General features: G+C 40.7%; 1 protein-coding gene across 10 annotated transcripts in view; it reads left to right on the top strand.

Annotated features, from left to right (window-relative positions):
• LOC125461244 (disks large-associated protein 4-like) overlaps positions 1-21,241 on the top strand; it is a 579,923-nt gene extending 558,682 nt beyond the window's left edge. For all 10 annotated transcript variants that reach the window (XM_048549769.2, XM_048549768.2, XM_059652770.1 and 7 more), the window contains 3 exons: positions 516-607; positions 5,226-5,378; positions 14,475-21,241. In XM_048549769.2, coding sequence (XP_048405726.1) covers positions 516-607; positions 5,226-5,378; positions 14,475-14,693 — 464 coding nt within the window. In that variant the 3' untranslated portion in view covers positions 14,694-21,241. The remainder of the gene's footprint in view (positions 1-515; positions 608-5,225; positions 5,379-14,474) is intronic.
• The last annotated feature ends 472 nt before the right edge of the window (positions 21,242-21,713 follow it).

Here is a 21,713-nt window from a genome sequence, read left to right as displayed (position 1 = left end):
ACTCTCAGGTTCAGATTACTTACGATTGTGTTCACTTTCTCTAGAAGGAACCTGGATCAGTATCACCTCTACTACCCTTGAGTAGGTGATGTCTTCAGGTCTAAGCATAGGGCTGAAGGAATGAAGAGTATTTCTGGAACTACTTCATAGCTGTTCTCATCCTCTAACACATTGCAGGAAGTGACAGGAAGATGTTTAGTATTTAAATGTACATTTGAAAAGAACATAAAAGGAAGCTATGTAGAGTGAAAGGTAGGTAGAACAGCGGAATTTGGTGCCTGGTCTTCAGATTTTGAAGGGAGAAAGTGAAAAACTTCGAGTGAGCAAGTTAGATTTTTCTACAGCAATGTAGCACAAAATAATTTTAATGTTTTTTGTCTTGCCTGGTGTTTTCTTGCCGAGTCTTCAGATTTTTAATTTTATTCTTTATTCATTGTCCAGGGTATAATTTTTCAACGTAGTTTGGAATGTAGCTTGTTCTATGCATGGAGAATGTTGATTTGTTTTTTCTTTAGTCCTAGGAAAAATCCGGAGTGCAGTAGGAAGTGCTCAACTTTTGATGTCCCAAAAGTTACAGCAGTTCCATGGTCTCTGCGAGCAAAATCTGGTATGTACCTTTACACATCTTACTGATCCTGAGTAAGTTGTTATTAATTATGAGCATGCATTCTAATGGGAAGCAATAAGTTAGAATACTTAAATTAATTAATTGTCTTAATTATGTTTTGGTTAAGAAAAAGCAAAAAGTCAAAGATTCCTTTAGTGACTTTTCATTCAATGAAACCTGCTGCACAACAAGAACGTGCCCATAGGTTTATCAGTAGGATCATGAAATACAAAAGCAAGGAAATGGTGTTAAGCCTGAATAAAACACAGGTTTGGCCTCAAATGGACTTTTATGCCTAGTTCTTAGCATCACACATTGGGAAACATGAGAAGGCATCAGAGAGTACAGGAAGTATTCTGGAGTGTACAACATCAGTTCTATCAATAGATTGAAGAAGTTGGGAGGCTCTCCTGGGAGGATAAAAGCTGCAGAGATTTGATAGAAGATTTCAAAATTGTGAAGGTTTGGACAGGGAGAAACTGTTCTCACTAGTGGAAGGTTCAAGAACAAGAGACAGACTTAAGATAATTGGCAAAACAAAATTGGCAATTTGGTGACCTTATGTTAAGGTCTGGAATGTACTGTGTTTAGGCCCAGAGTCAGTCAAGGTATTCAAGAGGGAAATTGAATGATTATCTGAAAAGCTGTGCAAGTACAGTTGCAGTGTCTGTAGAAGAGCACCAGCTTCATGCATTGAAATAAATGAGTTGTATTCACAAAGACTGTCAAGTTCAAGTTACCTGTACGTGTCTTCAACCAGTTAGAACTGTTGTGCAATCTATTTCTCATATTACAGAGGGAATAGCTGATAAATTATCTATGCTCTGCCAATTCAGTAGATGAAGATATGTAATCAAGAGATTTCAATGAATTAGATTCTCAACTTCTGACGTGAAGAACTTGTGTAGTATTGAGTTAATTTTTTTTTGTCAAACTTCACTTTTCGCATGAATGTTTGGGGAGGGAGATCAACAAAATATTAGACAGGGTATACAATAAGTGGCTGATCTGACACTACCAATGAATTCCATAGACCATGATATTTCTAAAAAAAAATTCAATGTGGAATCTGAATGTGGGAATCGTTGGGAATGTTGACTTTGAGTCTGTAAGTTTACGCGATATGAAATTGTAGACATGGAAAATTTAGACAATTCCAATTTTGTGCTGCTGATTACCTGTTCTGTCATGAAGGTAAGCTCTTATATTGTATTTGAATTCCCGGCACATCAAGAATCCAGTATTTTTTTCCCTTTTCCTGTTCTGCACAATTGCATATTGAGATTAACATTATTTAATGCTCATTAATAGACCAAGTGCCAGAAAGAGAGGATCCATTTAGCTAATTTAAGAAGCAGTAAAGGAGTTGAGGCACTGCTTGTGTATCTTATAGGCTTGCCAAATAGCCGGGGGGGGAAAAGGTAGAGGAGGAGTACAGCAAAGTTACTGAGAGATACATGAACCATAAGATTGACAAGGTTAAATAGTGCAGATGCAGTGGACTGAATGATCATCTGTGCTGCATAATTCTGCAATCTGTAGCATGCTGCATGTATATGAAAAAAACACAATGGAACATAACTTTCCCATAAGACCTCAGCAAAATTATCGCTTAGAATGTTGAACTATATATAACACATTGCTGCAAGAGTTTTTCTATTCTTCCCTCTGTAAATGCCTTTTCAACAGTAGCAGCCTTTCCTCTGTCTTAGTTGCAAGTAGATAAGGTGTCCCCCTCCTGGACAGTTTTTGTGGTACATGTAAGTTTCACTCAGCAGTTCCTTGGTCAGGCTGAGCTGGTCCAAAATGGATAAATCCCACATCTTCCAAAATAACCATATTGAAGTGGATATTTGCCCCGTGTAGAAAATTAAGATGTCGTAGATGCGTTGATTCCTCGTTTTATTTTGAAGTGCTTTAAGTTTTTAAAAACCTTTCTGGGGCTTTTGCTAAGTGAGTTCCATTCTCTGAAGTTCTGTTGAGTATTACATGTTCACAGTACAGTTGTTTTTTGTCCACAAGAACATCTGCTTTATTTTGAAATGTTTTAGTATATCTGCTACTGCCTTTACTAGTCTTTTGGGAAGTAAGTTGCAGATACCTCTACTCTCTATGAAAACAAATTCCTTAAATCCTTTCTAAACCTCCTCTTCATTTTAAATCTATGCCTTCAACTAAGGGGAAAAGTTAATTCTTATCTACCCTGTCTGTGCACCCGCATGTTTTCGTACGCCTCAAACTCCCTACAGCCTTCTGTGCTCCATGGAAAATAGACCATACATTTTTTATCTTCGTAGCTGAAACACTGCAGTTTGGGCCTCGTAAACTTCCTCTGCACCCTCTTCAATTCAATGACGTCTTATCTCACGGTGACTAGAACTGCACATAATACTGTAACTGTGGCCTAATCAATAGCTGAATCTCCATTATAATCTACCTGCTTTTAGCTTCAATGCCTTGACTAATAATGGCAAGTATCCCGTATGTTGTCTTAACCACCCTATCCACCTGGCCTAATGTCTTCATTGATCTATGGACATATGCACCAAGATCCTTCTGATCCTCAGAACTTCAGAGGATCCTATCGTTCATTGTGTAGTTTGGTAATTCTACCTAAATGCAAGATTTAGCAGAATTAAACTCCATCTACCATCTGACCAGCCTGTGTCTATTGTCCCATTGTCTACCTCTTTTCTCCTGGCTTTTCACCACCCAGCCACTTCTTGTGTCATTTGCAAACTCATTAATCAAACTTTCTCCATTGTTTAGATCATTGATGCATGCTACAAATGGTTTGGAATCCAGCACCAAAACTTGTGGTATGCCACTGCTTTTCCACTCACAAAAACCACCTTGGACCAGCACTTTATACCTCGTCTGACAAGGCCCATTTTGGATCCAGTTTGTGAAATTGCCGTGGATCCCATCATCTCTCACCTTCTTCATTAACCTCCCATGTGATATCTTGATTAAAGCCTTACTGATGTCCATGTAGATTATATCAACTAAACTACCCTTACCTACACAACTTGTCACTTCCTCCATGTAAAACCACTGATGTTAGACTCATTTCTCTATAGGGGCCCAGTTTATCTTAACTTCCCTCCTTGAATATTAATACTACATGAGCTGAGTCCTCTGGCACACCACCTGTGGCCATAGTGGGTTTGAAAATGAACTTCAGGGCCGGGAGAGCTATTCAGTCCTTGAGTCCATTAAAACCACTCATTCTTCCATTCTCTCAATACTAATTTGTTCAATTTTATCCTCCCCTGATTTTTATACCTAGACCATCCCTTTCTGTAGTAAATACAGATGCCGTGTACTCATTCAAAACACTGCCTTCGTTTTCTGGCTTTAACAGAGTGCTACTTTGGTCCCTACTGGGCTGAGCTCTTACCCTGTTTATCTTCTCACCCCAATATATTTCTGAAGTGTCTTAAAATTTTCCTTTTAATTTATCTGCTAGTGTCTTTTCATGCCCCCGTTCAATTTTCTAATTTATTTTTTCAGTAGCCTTTCTATACTCCTGTTGTTATTTTTAGCCCTCAGTATCTGCCATTAGCTTCCCTTTTTATTCCTTATCTGTTCTTGTACATTCTTCCAGGATTCCCTGGACTTATCGGTCCCACTGTTCACCTTAATGAGAACAAGTTGGTCCTGTACTTGCGCTGTTTCCTTTTTGAATAACTCCCACTACCCCTGCTGTAGATTTTCACATAAAGGGCTGCTCCCTGTTCCCTTTGGTCAGATCCTGTCTTGTCATAATAATACTGGCCTTCTCCCAATTCAGAACCTTTATTCCTGTTCAATTTTGTCGCTTTCCATACATACCCTTAAATCGTAGAGTTAGAGGCACTTGAACCAAAAGCACCAAAATGCATATCCCCCCGCATTGACACTTCTACCACTTGCCCAACTTGTACTCTAAAATTAGGCCTAACTGCCCTATCTACATGCTGGCTTAAAAACTTCTATATATTTATATGTATATTGTGTATGTAAAGTAGATAAAACCAACAGAGACAGCTACATGGTTGCTCAATGTGCAAAATTAGTAAATAAACTGATCCTGAATCATGGGGATCAGGCTGTGTCCTCTGATTCCTGACAATCCTGATTTATGTAGCAATAAGTTTGCAACAATTGACCCCAAATTTTAAAATTAAAGATGCAGTGGTTGCTGCTTTAACCACATCCTGTGATAAAGCATTTCCTTTCCCAACAATCCTCCTCCTAACACTGGCAACATGGCAAAATAGCTTTCAATAGCTCTTGTAGAGCAATGGTAGTGGCCCTATCTCTGAACAAGGAGGCCTGGGTTCAAATCCCACCTGCTTCAGAAGTATGTAATAGCATAGCTCAACAGGTTGATTAGAAAATACCTTAAACATTTCTTGAATGCTGTACAGATTTGGTTGCGTCTGAAGCACAAGTGTGAATTTAGGGTGAGAGCAACTTTACCTCAAATGCAAAACCACTCAATCAAATTCTTTGCCAACAAAATGACGTACAACATAGCATTAGTTGGGAAAGGAAGAGAGAACTCGGTGAAAAGAAGTGAGGAGCAACACTGTACATAATCTTGGTTTTCCCTTTTGTGCTTATGCTTTTGTAGAATCAAAATGCAAACCCACGACCGACTGCACAAGATTTAGCTGGCTTTTGGGACATGTTGCAGCTTTCCATTGAAGACATTAGCTTGAAATTTGATGAACTTTATCATCTTAAAACTAATGATTGGCAAATTATTGAAATGCCAGAAAAGAAGGTATGTAACAATTTTTATCTCAACATTTGAGTGATAACTAATTAATGGTATGTTTTGAATACAACGATCATATTTCTGTTTGGAAAAATGTGTCACAGCAGTATAAACAAACACTTTTATAATAGATGTTTAAAGAAGGATGGAAATGCATTGGAAACACTTGAGGAAGGTTTAGAAGACTAATAATAGGAATAGCTGGATAATAAAATGTGAGGCTGGATGAACACAGCAGGCCCAGCAGCATCTCAGGAGCACAAAAGCAGACATTTTGGGCCTAGACCCTTCATCAGAGAGGGGGATGGGGAGAAGGAACTGGAATAAATAGGGAGAGAGAGGGAGGCGGACCAAAGATGGAGAGTAAAGAAGATAGGTGGAGAGAGTATAGGTGGGGAGGTAGGGAGGGGATAGGTCAGTCCAGGGAAGACGGACAGGTCAAGGAGGTGGGATGAGGTTAGTAGGTAGATGGGGGTGCGGCTTGAGGTGGGAGGAAGGGATGGGTGAGAGGAAGAACCGGTTAGGGAGGCAGAGACAGGTTTGACTGGTTTTGGGATGCAGTGGGTGGGGGGGAAGAGCTGGGCTGGTTGTGTGGTGCAGTGGGGGGAGGGGACGAACTGGGCTGGTTTAGGGATGCAGTTAGGGAAGGGGAGATTTTGAAACTGGTGAAGTCCACATTGATACCATTAGGCTGCAGGGTTCCCAGGCGGAATATGAGTTGCTGTTCCTGCAACCTTCGGGTGGCATCATTGTGGCACTGCAGGAGGCCCATGATGGACATGTCATCCAGAGAATGGGAGGGGGAGTGGAAATGGTTTGCGACTGGGAGGTGCAGTTGTTTGTTGCGAACTGAGCGGAGGTGTTCTGCAAAGTGGTCCCCAAGCCTCCGCTTGGTTTCCCCAATGTAGAGGAAGCCACGCTGGGTACGATGGATACAGTATACCACATTGGCAGATGTGCAGGTGAACCTCTGCTTAATATGGAAAGTTATCTTGGGGCCTGGGATAGGGGTGAGGGAGGAGGTGTGGGGGCAAGTGTAGCATTTCCTGCGGTTGCAGGGGAAGGTGCCGGGTGTGGTGGGGTTGGAGGGCAGTGTGGAGCGAACAAGGGAGTCACGGAGACAGTGGTCTCTCCGGAAAGCAGACAGGGGTGGGGATGGAAAAATGTCTTGGGTGGTGGGGTCGGATTGTAGATGGCGGAAGTGTCGGAGGATGATGCGTTGTATCCGGAGGTTGGTGGGGTGGTGTGTGAGAATGAGGGGGATCCTCTTTGGGCGGTTGTGGTGGGGTCAGGGTGTGAGGGATGTGTTGCGGGAAATGCGGGAGACGCGGTCAAGGGCGTTCTCGACCACTGTTGGGCGTAAGTTGCGGTCCTTGAAGAACTTGGACATCTGGGATGTGTGGGAGTGGAATGCCTCATCGTGGGGGCGGAGGCGGAGGAATTGGGAATAGGGGATGGAATTTTTGCAGGAGGGTGGGTGGGAGGAGGTGTATTCTAGGTAGACGTGGGAGTCGGTGGGCTTGAAATGGACATCAGTTACAAGCTGGTTGCCTGAGATGGAGACTGAGAGATCCAGGAAGGTGAGGGATGTGCTGGAGATGGCCCAGGTGAACTGAAGGTTGGGGTGGAAGGTGTTGGTGAAGTGGATGAACTGTTTGAGCTCCTCTGGGGAGCAAGAGGCGGCGCCGATACAGTCATCAATGTAATGGAGGAAGAGGTGGGTTTTGGGGCCTGTGTAGGTGCGGAAGAGGGACTGTTCCACATAAACTGCAAAGAGGCAGGCATAGCTGCGGCCCGTGCGGGTGCCCATGGCCACCCCCTTAGTCTGTAGGAAGTGGGAGGAGTCGAAAGAGAAGTTGTTGAGGGTGAGGACGAGTTCGGCTAGGCGGATGAGGGTGTCGGTGGAGGGGGACTGGTCGGGCCTGCGGGACAGGAAGAAGCGGAGGGCCTTGAGGCCATCTGCATGCGGAATGCAGGTGTTTAGGGACTGGACGTCCATGGTGAAAATGAGGTGTTGGGGGCCAGGGAATAGGAAGTCCTGGAGGAGGTGGAGGGCGTGGGTGGTGTCATGGACGTAGGTAGGGAGTTCCTGGACCAAAGGGGAGAAAATGGAGTCCAGATAGGCGGAGATCAGTTCGGTGGGGCAGGAGCAGGCTGAGACGATGGGTCGACCAGGCCAGGCAGGTTTGTGGATTTTGGGAAGGAGATAGAAGCGGGCTGTGCGGGGTTGGGGAACAATGAGGTTGGAGGCTGTGGATGATTGGTCCCCTGAGGTGATGAGGTCATGAATGGTGTTGGAGATGATTGGATTGATTCTTATTGAGAAAAGAGGTGTGAAAAGTTATTGGGTGTAGGCAGTAATGTGGATTTGAGATTACAGCCAGATCAACCATGATCGCATTAATTGAAGAGGCTTGAGGGGTCAAATGGTCTATTCCTGCTCATGTACTCATGTATGTGAAACATAAAAAAGTGCAAATTAATATGTATATTTAAGTTTAACGTGGTCTGCATACACTTCTGATTTTCAGGCAAAGGGATTTGAAGTGTTGGTACTGTTGACTGAAACTTGTGGTTTGTCTTGAAATTCACCTAGTTTATACAGTAAGGACCATTAATTATTATTGTTGCAAGCTGTCCCATTTCATGTTGTGAAAAGATAGAACTTTTTTACAGTATTGCAAAGCATTTGGCAAAAAGAAATACCCATTGACGACCAGAATACCATACCATATAGCTGCAGGCAAGAACATCTGTTGGTGGATGCTGGGCTAAGCTATTAGTTAATCTTTGAACAGCAGACAAGTTATCCCAGTAACTAATATTTAACCCTCAATCCCTTAGTACACAATATCAGGTAAAGACCATGTTCCTGGAGTCTGCTACGTGAAAATTAATTGTCATGTTTCTTGCATTATACCGTGACTAAATTTCAAAGTATTTCATCAGCTGTAAGCTACTTGGAGATATTCTGAAATTGTGAAAGGTGCAACATATTTCAGTAACTAATGGCTGCATACATGTGTACTAACTAAATAGTTTACGTCCGGAATTTTTGTTTGATTTCCTTTTTCTACATTTTAACACGTCTGTAAAATTGAAAACTGATGGCTGTTATGAAAAGCCATGTTTTCAATCCATCACTCTGCATAGTAGTGTTTAACTAGATTGGCAAAGAAGTGCTATACTATCTATGAATAATTATTTTATTAGTGCAGCTTATTGACTGAACCTGTATTTTTGGTTTGTACATTTTCAAAGCTTTACACTCTTTTGAAATAAAATAAAACAAAATGTAGTATCTATGGAAGAGATCTTGTTTCAGGTCAGTACTTTGTCAGGCCCTCAAGCTGCTCATCCTGAAATGATTCCAAAATTTTTCTGTTTTTATTTCAGTATTTTCAGCATTTGAAACCCCTCAAGGCACCAACATTGCTGTTATTCACTAGTAGATGAGCAATTAAATATTAGGATATCTGAAGCCACTGTTTTCAATGTCTTTTTCAAAATCCGTTTCCTAGCTACCGCTCTATCCGTCTTCCCTGGCAACAGTCAAAGATTTAGTTAGTCTGTTCACATTTAGTGTCCTACTTAAGCTTTGAGTTTCTGGCCTCATTTGCACCATCACAAACATTGTCAATTTTCACGTCTGAAGATTTGCTTGATAGAACATAGAACAATACAGCGCAGAACAGGTCCTTTGGCCCTCGATGTTGCACCGACACGTGAACTAATCTAAGCCCCCCCCCCACCGACACTCCCATCATTATCCATATGCTTATCCAAGGACTGTTTAAATTCCCCTAATGTGGCGGAGTTAACTACATTAGCAGGCAGGGCATTCCACGCCCTTACCACTCTCTGAGTAAAGAACCTGCCTCTGACATCTGTCTTAAATCTATCACCCCTCAATTTGTAGCTATGCCCCCTTGTACAAGCTGAAGTCCTCATCCTCGGAAAAAGACTCTCACTGTCCATCCTGTCTAATCCTCTGATCATCTTGTACGTCTCTATTAAATCCCCTCTTAGCCTCCTCCTCTCCAATGAGAACAGACCCAAGTCCCTCAGCCTTTCTTCATAGGGCCTGCACCCCAGACCAGGCAACATCCTTGTAAATCTCCTCTGCACCTTTTCCAATGCTTCCACATCCTTCCTGTAATGGGGCGACCAGAACTGTACGCAATACTCCAAGTGAGGCCGCACTAGCGTTTTGTACGGTTGCAGCATGACATCACGGCTCCGGAACTCAGTCCCTCTACCAATAAAACCTAACGCACCATAAGCCGCCTTAACAGCACTATCAACCTGGGTGGCAACTTTCAGGGATCTATCTACATGGACATCAAGATCCGTCTGCACATCTACACTACCAAGAATCTTTCCATTGACCTGGTATTCTGCCTTCCTATTATTCCTCCCAAAGTGAATCACCTCACATTTATCTGTATTAAACTCCATTTGCCACCTTTCGGCCCAATTCTGCAGTTTATCTAAGTCTTCCTGCAACCTGCAACATTCTTCCACACTGTCTACCACTCCACCGACCTTAGCGTCATCTGCAAACTTACTAACCCATCCGCCAATGCCTGCGTCCCAGTCATTTATAAAAATGACAAACAGAAGTGGTCCTAAAACAGATCCCTGTGGCACACCACTAGTAACCAAACTCCAGGCTGAATATTTTCCATCAACTACCACTCATTGCCTTCTTACAGAAAGCTAGTTTCTAATTCAAACTGCTAAATCTCCCTCAATCCCGTGCCTCTGTATTTTCTCCAATAGCCTACCATGTGGAACCTTATCAAAGGCTTTACTGAAGTCCATGTACACCACGTCAACTGCCCTACCCTCATCCACATGCTTGGTCACCTTCTCAAAATTCTCAATGAGGTTTGTGAGACATGACCTGCCCTTGACGAATCCAAGCTGACTATCTCCAATCAAATTGTTGCCTGCTAGATGATAAATCCTATCTCTTATAATCCTTTGCAAAATTTTTCCTACAACAAACGTAAGGCTCAGGTCTATAATTACCTGGGTCATCCCTACTGCCCTTCTCGAACAAGGGCACAATATTTGCAATCCTCCAGTCCTCTGGTACTAAACCTGTAGACAATGAGGACTCAAAGATCAAGGCCAAAGGCTCTGCCACCTCCTCCCTAGCTTCCCAGACAATCCTCGGAAAAATCCCATCTGGCCCAGGGGACTTATCTACCTTCACACCTTCTAGAATTGATAACACCTCCTCCTTACTAACCTTAATCTTTTTAATTCTAGTAGTCCGTAACTCAGTCTTCTCTACAATATTCTTCTGTTCCTCAGTGAAAACAGATGAGAAATAATCATTTAGCACCTCTCCAATCTCCAAAGGGTCCACACACAACTTCTCACTTCTGTCTTTGACGGGCCCCATTCCTACCCTAGTCATCCTCTTATTCCTCACATACCTATAGAAAGCTTTAGGGTTCTCCTTTATTCTACCTGTCAATGTCTGCTCATGTCCCCTCCTTGCTCCTCTTAACTCTCTCTTTAAATCCTTCCTAGCTAATCTGTAACTCTCCATCACCTCATCTGAACCATCTTGTCTCATTGTCACATAAGCCTCCCTCTTCCACTTACCAAGAGATACAATTTCTTTAGTAAACCACGGTTTCCTTACCTTATCGGTTCCTCCCTGCCTGACAGGGACATACCTATCAAGGACACGCAATATCAGTTCCTCAAACCAGCTCCACATTTCGATCGTCCCCATCCCCTGCATTTTGCTAACCCATTCTATGCCTCCTAAGACTTGCCTAATCGCATTATAATTGCCCTTCCCCCATCTATAGCTCTTGCCCTGTGGCATGTTCCTATCCCTTTCCATTGCTAAAGTAAACCTAACCGAATTATGGTCACTGTCTCCAAAGTGCTCACCTACCACTAAATCAAACACCCGGCCTGGTTCATTACCAAGTACCAGATCCAGTGTGGCCTCCCCTCTTGTCGGCCCTTCGACATACTGAGTCAGGAAACCCTCCTGCACACATTGGACAAAAACTGATCCATCCAATGTACTAGAGTTATAGCGTTTCCAGTCAATGTTAGGGAAGTTAAAGTCTCCCATAATGACCACCCTGTTCTTTTCACTCCTGCCCAGAATAGTTTTGCTGATCCTCTCCTCCACATCCCTGGAACTTTGCGGGGGCCTATAAAAAACCTCCCAGCAGTGTTACCTCTCCTCTCCTGTTTCTGACCTCTGACCTCAGCCCATACCACCTCAGTAGACGAGTCCTCATCAAAAGTTCTTTTAGCCACCGTTATACTGTCCTTGACTAACAAAGCCACACCTCCCCCTCTTTTACCACCTTCCCTGACCTTAATGAAAGATCTAAACCCTGGAACCTGCAACATCCATTCCTGACCCTGCTCTATTCATGTCTCCGAAATGGCCACAACAGTGAGGTCCTGTCCATGTCCTTCCTACGCTCATTCTCCTGTGTACTAGGACTACACCTTCTGAGCTAGTTTAAATCCACCCCAATAGCATGAGCAAATTTCCCACCCAGGATATTAGTGCCCCTCTGGTTCAAATGGAGACCGTCCTGTTCGTAGAGGTCCCACCTTCCCCAGAATGAGCCCCAATTGTCCATGTACCTGAAGCCTGCCCTCTTGCACCATCCCTGCAGCCACGAGTTCAGCTGATATCTCTTCCTGTTCTTTGCCTCGCTATCACGTGGCACAGGTAACAAACCGGAGTTAACCACTCTGTTTGTTCTACCTCTCAGCTTCCACCCTAGCTCCCTGAAATCCTGCCTGACATCCCTATCCCTCTTTCTACCTATGTTGTTGGTGCCTATGTGGACCATGACTTGGGGCTGATCACCCTCTCCCTTCAGGACCCCAAAGACACGATCCGAGACATCACAGACCCTGGCATCTGGGAGGCAACACACTGACCATGACTCTCTTTCGTTCCTGGCAAACCTTCTATCAGTCCCTCTAACTATTGAGTCACCAATGACTATCACTCTCTTCCTATCCCCCCCTTCCCTTCTGTGCATGAGGGACAGACTCTTTGCCAGAGACCTGCACCCCTAGTGCATGCTCCTGGTAAGTGCCCCCCCAACAGTATCCAAAATGGTGTACTTGTTTTTCAGGGGAATGACCACAGGGGATCCCTGCACTGATTGCTTTTTCCCCTCTTCTAACAGTTACCCAGCTTTCTTCACGCATAGGAGTAACTGCTTCCCTATAACTCGTGTCTATCACGGACTCTGCCTCCCGAATGATCCGAAGTTCATCCAGCTCCCATTCCAGTTCCCTAACGCGATCTTGGAGGAGCAAGAGTTGGGTGCACTTCCTGCAGATGTATTTGGGTGGGACACTAATGGCATCCCTCACCTCATACATCATGCAGGAGGAACATTCCTATACCTGCACTGCCATGCCTTCTAATCCCCTAAACAGAAAGTTTTAAAAGAAAAAGAAGCTTACCTTGATTTGTCCCTGGTGTATAAAGTTAGAGGAGGTGGATGGGTGGGAGGCCCTACAAGGGTAGGGTCTCGGGTTTAGACAACAATCACTTATATAGCAGAGGGATGAAAAAAAAAGTCCCTCCCTTCCCAGAAACCTCTGCTCCGAAGTGCTGCTGCTGCTGCAACCAGAAATGGAAGGCTCCGATGCTCGAGGTAAGCTTTTAAAGGTTAAAACATCTCTGACTCACCGGCTTCCCGACAGGCCCCTGGTCCAAGCTCCCGCTCGCCGGGGTTCCCATTTCCTTGCAACCAGCTAAGGACTGGAGGTGGCGGACAGCTCGGCGCACAAAAAAGCTAGGGCCAGGAGGCGGTCTCCGAAAAGTGAGATGGCGTCAGCCAAAATGTCGCGTCGAGGCCCCAAGGGGTCGAGAGGTCCCAAAAGAATCCGGTCCAAAGATCTTGCATTGTCACAGCTCGTCGGCTGCCATAGTCCAATTCTATTATCTGCTCTGGACTAAACTGTTCCAACACTCCTGAACTAGTCTCCCACGTTCTGTAAGCTAAAGTAACCCAAAGCACTATCACCTGTGTGCCAACTCAGCAGTGAGTCCCACTCCTCTGCCCTACTATATTCGTTGAACTGCATTATGTCCTTTTCTAGCAATATCTTGATTTTAAAATTCTTCTTGTTTTCAAATCCCTCCATAGTCCTTCCCGTCACTATCCCTGCATATTCCTCCAACCTGTCATCCCTCCTGAGAAATCTATGTTCTTTCTCTAGCCTCTAATGCATCTCCCTAATTTGAATTCTTTCAACATTTGATGTGCCTATAGTTGCCACCTGCAAAATTCTGGAATTTCCCACCTACACTTTCTACCTTGTTTTTCATCTTTAAGACATGTCTTAAAACATTCCATTATCTGACCTAAAAGCACTTCGTGTGAGCCACCGTCATTTTTTATAATGCTGCTATGATGCACCTGGAATATTTCATGATAAAGGCACCACATAGATTGTTATTAGTAACACTGAGTTTAAATCCAGTCTGATTTGGTCTTGAGAAAAATGGAGTGAGACAACTGGAGGAGGACGATTTTGTACTCAGATCAGGGCCTAACACTGATTTTGTGCTGCATTAGTTAGTCATGCATGAATATCAGGGACTATTTTGCATCAGCTTTAAAATTGTATTGCAATGAGTCATGAAGCAGAATCAATTTATTTTGTGCACAAGTTCTGAAAATTCTGTTCCTTTGGATATCTGTCAGTGAAAGGTAGCAAAACAGTTTTACTACCAAGTCTAACCTGGTGGTGGCATTGTTTATTTTCTGCCTTTGCTCTGGTATTGGTGTTGCTCCCATCTAATCTTGAGGTAATGGGGGCACTACAGTGTGGAGTATATTTGGAAATGGTTTACTTTGGTTGTGCTTACTACTTTGGCAAACTTGGGCATTGATTCTTTTACATTACAGAATTGCTGTTGATTTCAATGCTTCAGAAAGCAACTGAGTTTAATTGTTTTGGGCGAAAAATGATATGCAAACAAATCCCAGTAAACATTTTGATACATGATAATGGGACAGCACACTGTAACCTTGATTAGAATAACAGCATCTATTTTAATATTAACATTTTTTCTCAAAGGAAGAGAAAAAGCTGCCCCCGCCCGTGCCAAAGAAACCAGCAAAGACTAAGACTCCTATAAATCGTGAGAAACTAACCGATTCAGCAGACAAACAACGTCAGGAAGCTCGGAAGCGATTAATGGCAGCTAAACGAGCTGCATCTGTACGACAGAACTCTGCAACAGAGAGCGCAGATAGCATTGAGATATATGTTCCTGAAGCACAGACCCGGCTGTGATTTGGAGTAGATCTTTTGTACACATTTTGGGCTAACTTTAAAATTTCAGCAGTCTGTGTGATTCTACAAGCAACATTTAGCACCAAGTAATAGAATGCAATGTTTATTAGTATATAATGCATTGCTATTCAACAGACTATTAAATTCCTTTCTTTCTAAATGTTAAGTCTGATCTCAACAGTGTGTATATTGGTTGCCATGCTTCTCATCATTTGCATGGCTTTGTCTTTTCCACCACAGTCAGTTTTTCTGTACAGTAAACAAATTGCTTTGCCTCAATAGCAAGTGGTGTTTCTCTAGCATATACAGGAAAAGGACTGGAAAAAGTACATGAACAATTCTTCATTAATTTAACTTTGAAAATTTAGAGGAAGATTAAGTTTCTTTGAATAACTAAACGTGAGCTCAATTTTATTGGGTTGTTGTACTTTTGATCTAAAAAAGCGTGCTCCTGTTTGCTGGCAGAGTAGCTTTTCAGAAGATGCTTCCATTGGCTCTGTAAATTTGGATTGCTGCTGCAAAATGATGTAAAAGCTCTCTACCATTCAGTAGAGCAAAGCAATAGAGCATTTCAATGTTCTCACATTTTTTTCAAAATGTACAGAAATGACATAGAAGATACGACTGGGAACCCTAGAATCATTTTATGAAAGAAGCACATGCAACAAAAAAAGGTTTTATCAAAACTGATCTAGTTTTAAAACCTTTTCAGATGTGTTCTTGGATTTTGCAGCCAAAATTTTAAAGTATTTGTCTCATTCGTTACAGTTACTTCCTGAATCTAGAATTAGCTTAAAGTGGTTGTTTATATGTAGATAACTAGTTAAAATTTTAAGCATTCAGATGAAGATAAATTATGGAGAGAACCTTTGTGTTTTGATTGACTTAAGAATTAGGTGCAAGTGTCTTGTTCAAAAAAACTGGCGAAATTTCATAAAAACATGAAAGAAGCACTACCTAATAGCTTTTGTCCAAATATACTTTCTAACGTGTAGTAGTCTCCATTATTTCATCTCTGTGTGATACAGTGTCGTGTTTCGAAGATTGCCAAATGTTTGTCAACCATCTTTTTATTCTGTTTCTTTTAATGGGTTTTAACAGAAGAAATGATTACTTTTTGACATTCAAAACTCCATTACTTAAACATTAAATTCATGAGCAAAAGATTTTAATTTCAAAGATTTAAATATTTAAAATCTGGATTGGTTATAATGCAACTATGGTGACTGTGTATTTGTTGTTTAAAATGGTTATTCATGCTATTTTTTCTCATTTGAGGAATTGATTTTCTGCACTTGTGCCCAAGACTGGATGCATTAGGACAAGATCACATTTTACTAGAGATAGATGAGATTTGTTACTCATCACTGAACTGTCATTGTTGGTGGACTGTTTTTTAAAAACAATATTTTCCATAAAGAGATGTCTGGAGGCAAAATGGCCTTCTAGCTTGAGTTTCTTTGTGATGGTCTTTCTTTTATAGGTGTGATGGTACTTTCAGATAAAATAATAATTTATAAAATGCCACAATTCACAAAGCTATTCCTCACTATCATTTTCAATGTATATTTAAAGTCCCCAGAATGCTGCATTCAGCTCTATGACTCCTGAGTCAGATGTCTCCAACATTTAGACAGTGGTAGCAGCAATTCTAAATCACATTCCTCATCTCTGCTCTCAAGACTTAGCTAATTTTCAAAACTTTGTGTGCACACGTTCACCTGTTAACTTCTCAATTTCTTAAGGAGTAGCAGGAACTAAACAGCTGGCATTTTGCTATAACCGAAGCACACCAAAGGAGTGGTTTATGATCATTTTTAGAACAGTATTTTACTGTTACTAAGTGCTTCACATTCCACAGTACAAAAGCTGTACCTGAAAAATGATTTACTATAAGTGATTCCTCTTTTACTTAACTATCATCAATATATATATTATTGGTCTTTCATTTTCTTTAACCGAAGTATATGATAATCAAATTTTGCGTAAAATTTTAAATAAGGTATCACAACGACGTATATGACACATATTAATTTGAACAAAAATTTGCGTTAATTTTGCAGTTGCAGCCTAGTATGAACTTTTTGTAGAAGCTTGACAACTGAGATTGTGGGTACAGTGTGATGTTGATGACATTTCTTTTTTATAGTTTGGTTTATTTCTACCCAGAATGGTGAGGTGAAACTCTAGTCTATCTAACCATTGTTAATGGTTACAAGAGAGTTGATATGTTGGTTGTATTGGTATGAAAATTAATCTTAAATTTACACTTACTGGTGGCTTTGTGCCAGTCATGTAATATCATCTATGAAGAGAAAACTCTGTAAAATAATTTATAATCCTAAGTACTTTCTGTTGGTCAATAGTAAGAAACAAAGAAAAGGTTACACATTAAAGAAGTTGAAGTATTTGGGTTTTTAATCAAATTATTAGGAAAAGCAAAGGGAACTACACTCTTTCTGTGGTCTTGAAATGCTTCATAGTGCAACTAAATAATTAGTCTTAAAAGTCTTCCACTTCCCAGAACCAGTATGCCTGAACATGAGCACAGAAAGTTGTGATGCTTATAATTACTTCTCAGTTTGTACATTTCAATAGCCCAATGCCTCACCAGCATTTATTACCCATCCCTAATTCCCTTGATTGGAATAGTTTGCTGCACCATTTCACATAGAAGTAAGAATCGGGCACAATGTGGCAATCTAGAGTCACGTGTAGGCTCAATGGAATGGGGTTGATGAATTTCATTCCCTAAAGGGTATTTGTGAGCAGTATGGATATTTGCAAAAATCGATAGTTTTGTGGTCACTATCACTGAAACCTTTCAATTTCTTTTATTCATGCATGGGATTTGGGTGTCACTGGCTCGGCCAGTGTTTAATACCAGCCCTAATTGTCCAGAGGGGAGTCAAGTATCAACTGTATTGTTGTGGTCTGAAGTCATATATAGGTCAGACCAGGTAAAGATGGCAATTTTCTTTCCCCAACAACATTAGTGAACCAGAGGGTTTTTCAGCGAATTGACAATGGTTTCCTGGTCATCGATAGACTCCTAATTCCAGATATTTACTGAATTTAAATTCTACCATCTACCATGGCAAGATTTGAACCCAAGTCTCCAGAAATAACCAGAGTCTGTGGATAAATGGTCTAGCAATATTACCACGAGGTCATCACCCCACAGAATTCCAAAATTTATCAATCGAATTTAAATTTCACCAGCTGCTGTTGTGGGATTTGAAGTCATATCCTCATAGCCTAAGCCTCTAGATTACTTGTCCCATGACATTAGACTTAGGCCACCATTTACCCTCCAAGTAACTTATAGTGTACTGATTGGCAATTGCTTTTATCAGACATCTATATCAATGAGAAAGCAATTAATATCTTAACAATTTCATTTTGCTGTAAACATTTTAATTTGCTATTTTTAAAATTCCTGAAATTTTAATTTTTGATATAGTAAGCAAAGTACTGTAGATGCTGGAATTCAGAAGTGAGAACCAAAAAAAGCTGGTTATTGTCTGCAGTTCAGGCAGCTTTCTGATAATTTTTAGCACTTGGTATATCTGGGCTTTTGGTTGATTCTCTGATTTTGTAGTATCGTTTTGCACATTCAATACACCTTTTTAATCACATGAACTCTGGTGGTTCAGGAGGCAGCTTGAGGATTATCAGTAAGTATTGGTGTAACCAGTGGTGCACCCTCCCTAAATAATAATTTTTAAAATATAAACTATTTGGCACACAAAATCCTAATAAATAAGTTCAGCTGAATGCCAAGAACTTGCCTTCAATTCCACTTTTAGATAAAAGTAGGAGTTAAAGGTGTATCAGTCCAAACATTACGCTGATTTGATTCATAGTGTTCAATGTTGTAATGCAAGCAAAATAGGCTTGTAAGGCATCTTCAGCCTTTTGTGTTTTATACAATGGTGATTTCAGATTATAGTGTATTCAGCATAAGCACTTTATTTTAAAATGACAATCATTGCTGCAGGCAAATCATCATTGTAATGCAATCAAGTCAACATTGACAAGCCAAGGCAGTTAAGAAATTTTTTGAAGTGTTCTGCTGTTTATTTCCAACAAAATGCTCAGTAAAGATTTTTCATAAGCATAAGGGCTAACCCAAATGATGAATTGCTCAATATGTTTTTATGAGAAGTGTTTGTAAATAATATTGTTGATTAAACACTACGCATTAGAGGTCAGAGGACTAGAGTTTGCAGTACATTTTAATGTTTCAGTACTGAATGTCACACTATTTAAATTCATTATACGTCATCTATAAAAGCATGAAATAGGTATTCCCAAAGAAGGATAGCATTTTGAATATTCTAAACACTTGAAGCAAAAATCCTCTATCATAACATTTCTTTAAAAGATTGTAGTCTGTATAACTTTGATTTTAGTATGGGTTGCAATTTTTGTCTTGCCGTATTGTCTGTTAATGATCTATCACCAGGTTAATTACCACATAGATTTAACTAATGGAGAATGAACTGTTATGAATTCCAGCTTTGGTGAGTTTGTATGTTTATTATGTGGCCCATTAGAGATCTCAGTTACTTATCTGTACTGCATGCAGAATCAGCTGCTGAATACAGTTTGCAGAGAGTTATCGAAGGGAACTGAAAAGTTTATGGATTTATCTCCCTATGTAAGTGGGATAAACTCTAGTGTACATTAGAGCTAATGCACCTTGATTAGGATTTGTTAGAACTGATGCAGTTCCTGTACTGTGTAAACTCCTGGGGTAAAAATGCAATGGTATAGCTGGATTTTTAGAAGGGAATTCTGGCTAGTGTGTACGTGAAATAAAAACTTTCACTGATTAGTTCAGTGTTGGTATTTGCTCATTACTGAAAAAAAATCGTCATGAATTAAGAGTTTGTTCTAATCAAATTCACCAGTGCAATAAATAATCTTTTTAATAAAGTGATTTTCCCTCTTCCCCTCCCTATTAATTCTTCAATTCTCACAAATACTCAATTATTCAACATGATGGAAATTTAACTAATTTTATCATTAGCTGAACTTAAGCAATATTTGACAGTGACCTAACATAAATGTGGTAAACATTAATACAGTTGTGAATTCTTGTATAGTGATTTGAGTTTCAATAAAATGCACAACGGGACAATTTAGCCCAAGATACCATGATCGTAAATAGACTAAACAGTTCTTGAATTCCAGTCTTTGTTTCCAATATTTTTGTGCATTAATCTAACCAATTCTTGTTTTCAATCAAATTACTATGATTGCAATTTTCTTGCCACATTTTGAGGAAAGTTTTATATTATGTACCCACAATACATGAAATAACTACTGGAAAAGATTTTTATAAAAATTACTTGTTTTTCTGTGGCAGTGCTCATGAACAAAAATGAAATAAAAATGTCTATCATCTGTCTTCACTTAAGCTACTTGGTTTACTGTAAGTCTTTGTTCCCGTATTATGATCCTAAATTTGGTCTCCATTTGTATCGCAGAAGGCATTGACATGACTTCTTATGATCTCTCTGTAATTGTTTAGTACAAGTCAGTCATCTCTCTTCTGTCTGTATCCTACATTTTTGTGTTTCATTGTGATCATTTGTGTGTAGATTCCACATGCACAGAGATGATCTCTTGCACTATCCTTTCATCCCTTTGATCGCTCCACTGTGTAGTTAGGCATGTGGACTAATGAGTTCACAGGTTCCTCCAGCTAAAGCGTTGGCCATTGGGAAGGCTGAAGTTACCCCTGTCAAACCGTGTGCCTTTTATTTTTAAAAAATATCTACTAACTTTCTTCACTTCTGTGTTTAAAAGAAAAGCATATTAGCCTTTGTAATTCAATCTTGCACGTTTCAAAGTATTGTTGTTTTAGCTCATCAACTTTGCAAAAACCTTATCCATCCTTCGAGTGTTCTAGCTGTGTTCTTACCTCTCGATCTTCTGATCCGAATTATCATCTAACATTTTCCCTACAGCCTGGGACCTAGCCGACAGTTCTTAGTATGGATTAGGTCATTTGCTTATGCTTTGATCGACAAAATTCATGCAAACGTGCAGTACTGAAAGATCTGCAGTATGTTTCATTTTATTTGAGCTCTGGATTTGATTTACCACTCACTTCCCATTCGGGTTTAGATTATTTTGAAGAGTTCCAATTCTGGTTGGGTGGAATTTTTATTGGCTGATGTTCCGTTTTAGACTATCGTTATTGGTCTGTACAATCTGCCCATCATCCTAGTCATTTTCATCCGCCATTTGAAAAGCGAACTGACATGTCTCGAGGGGGCGATTCTTGACTGGCAAGCCGGCATTTCCTCTATAACTTATAATGAAAACCTTCAAAGGGGAAAAAAAGGCGGGTTGAATGCGCATGATAGCGCTACTCCTCTTAAGCGTCTTAGCAATGATTTGGAGATTGTTTGAATTTCAGACACCGTGTCCAACCGGGATTGTTGTCCTCGTCTTAAAAATGAGGGATCTATGCAGAGTTATTATTCTGTTTCCATGCTGCAGTTTTAACTGATTAAACGCTTGAGATATGTAAATGTATATGTTTTGTTTCTTGGATTTAGAAAAGCGCGGTTATGTGAACGTGGAGGAGAGAGCATGTCTGCGTACCTGTGTCGATGTTCGATTTCTGCAGTTGAAAGAGGACGATTCAGTTATTGTTACCGTGGCTAACCGACCGTTAAAAGTCAGCAAACAATTGGACGTTAGATTTTTAAATAAACACATAAAATGGGGAAAATTGCAATTATGGTTTCAAGTTTGAAGGTCATAATACTGTACTAATCAGATTCGTACAAAGTCGTCTGCGCTATGCTGTTGCAGTCTATAATGTCCATTCAAAACAGTTGTGCCTTGGGTCTTAGATCCAAGAAATGCGTACTTGGCCGTTAATAAGGTGTATTTGTTGCATTTAGTTACATTCGGAGCGGGGGGAAATGAAGGTCCTAAGGTATGGAACAAGCCTCTGCACCCTGTGTATTTTTGCCTCAAAGTTGGCTGTGGCTTAGT

Source organism: Stegostoma tigrinum, chromosome 19, assembly GCF_030684315.1.
Source record: "Stegostoma tigrinum isolate sSteTig4 chromosome 19, sSteTig4.hap1, whole genome shotgun sequence".
NCBI classification, from domain to species: Eukaryota; Metazoa; Chordata; class Chondrichthyes; order Orectolobiformes; family Stegostomatidae; genus Stegostoma; species Stegostoma tigrinum.
This window is presented reverse-complemented; position numbering and strand designations above follow the sequence as displayed.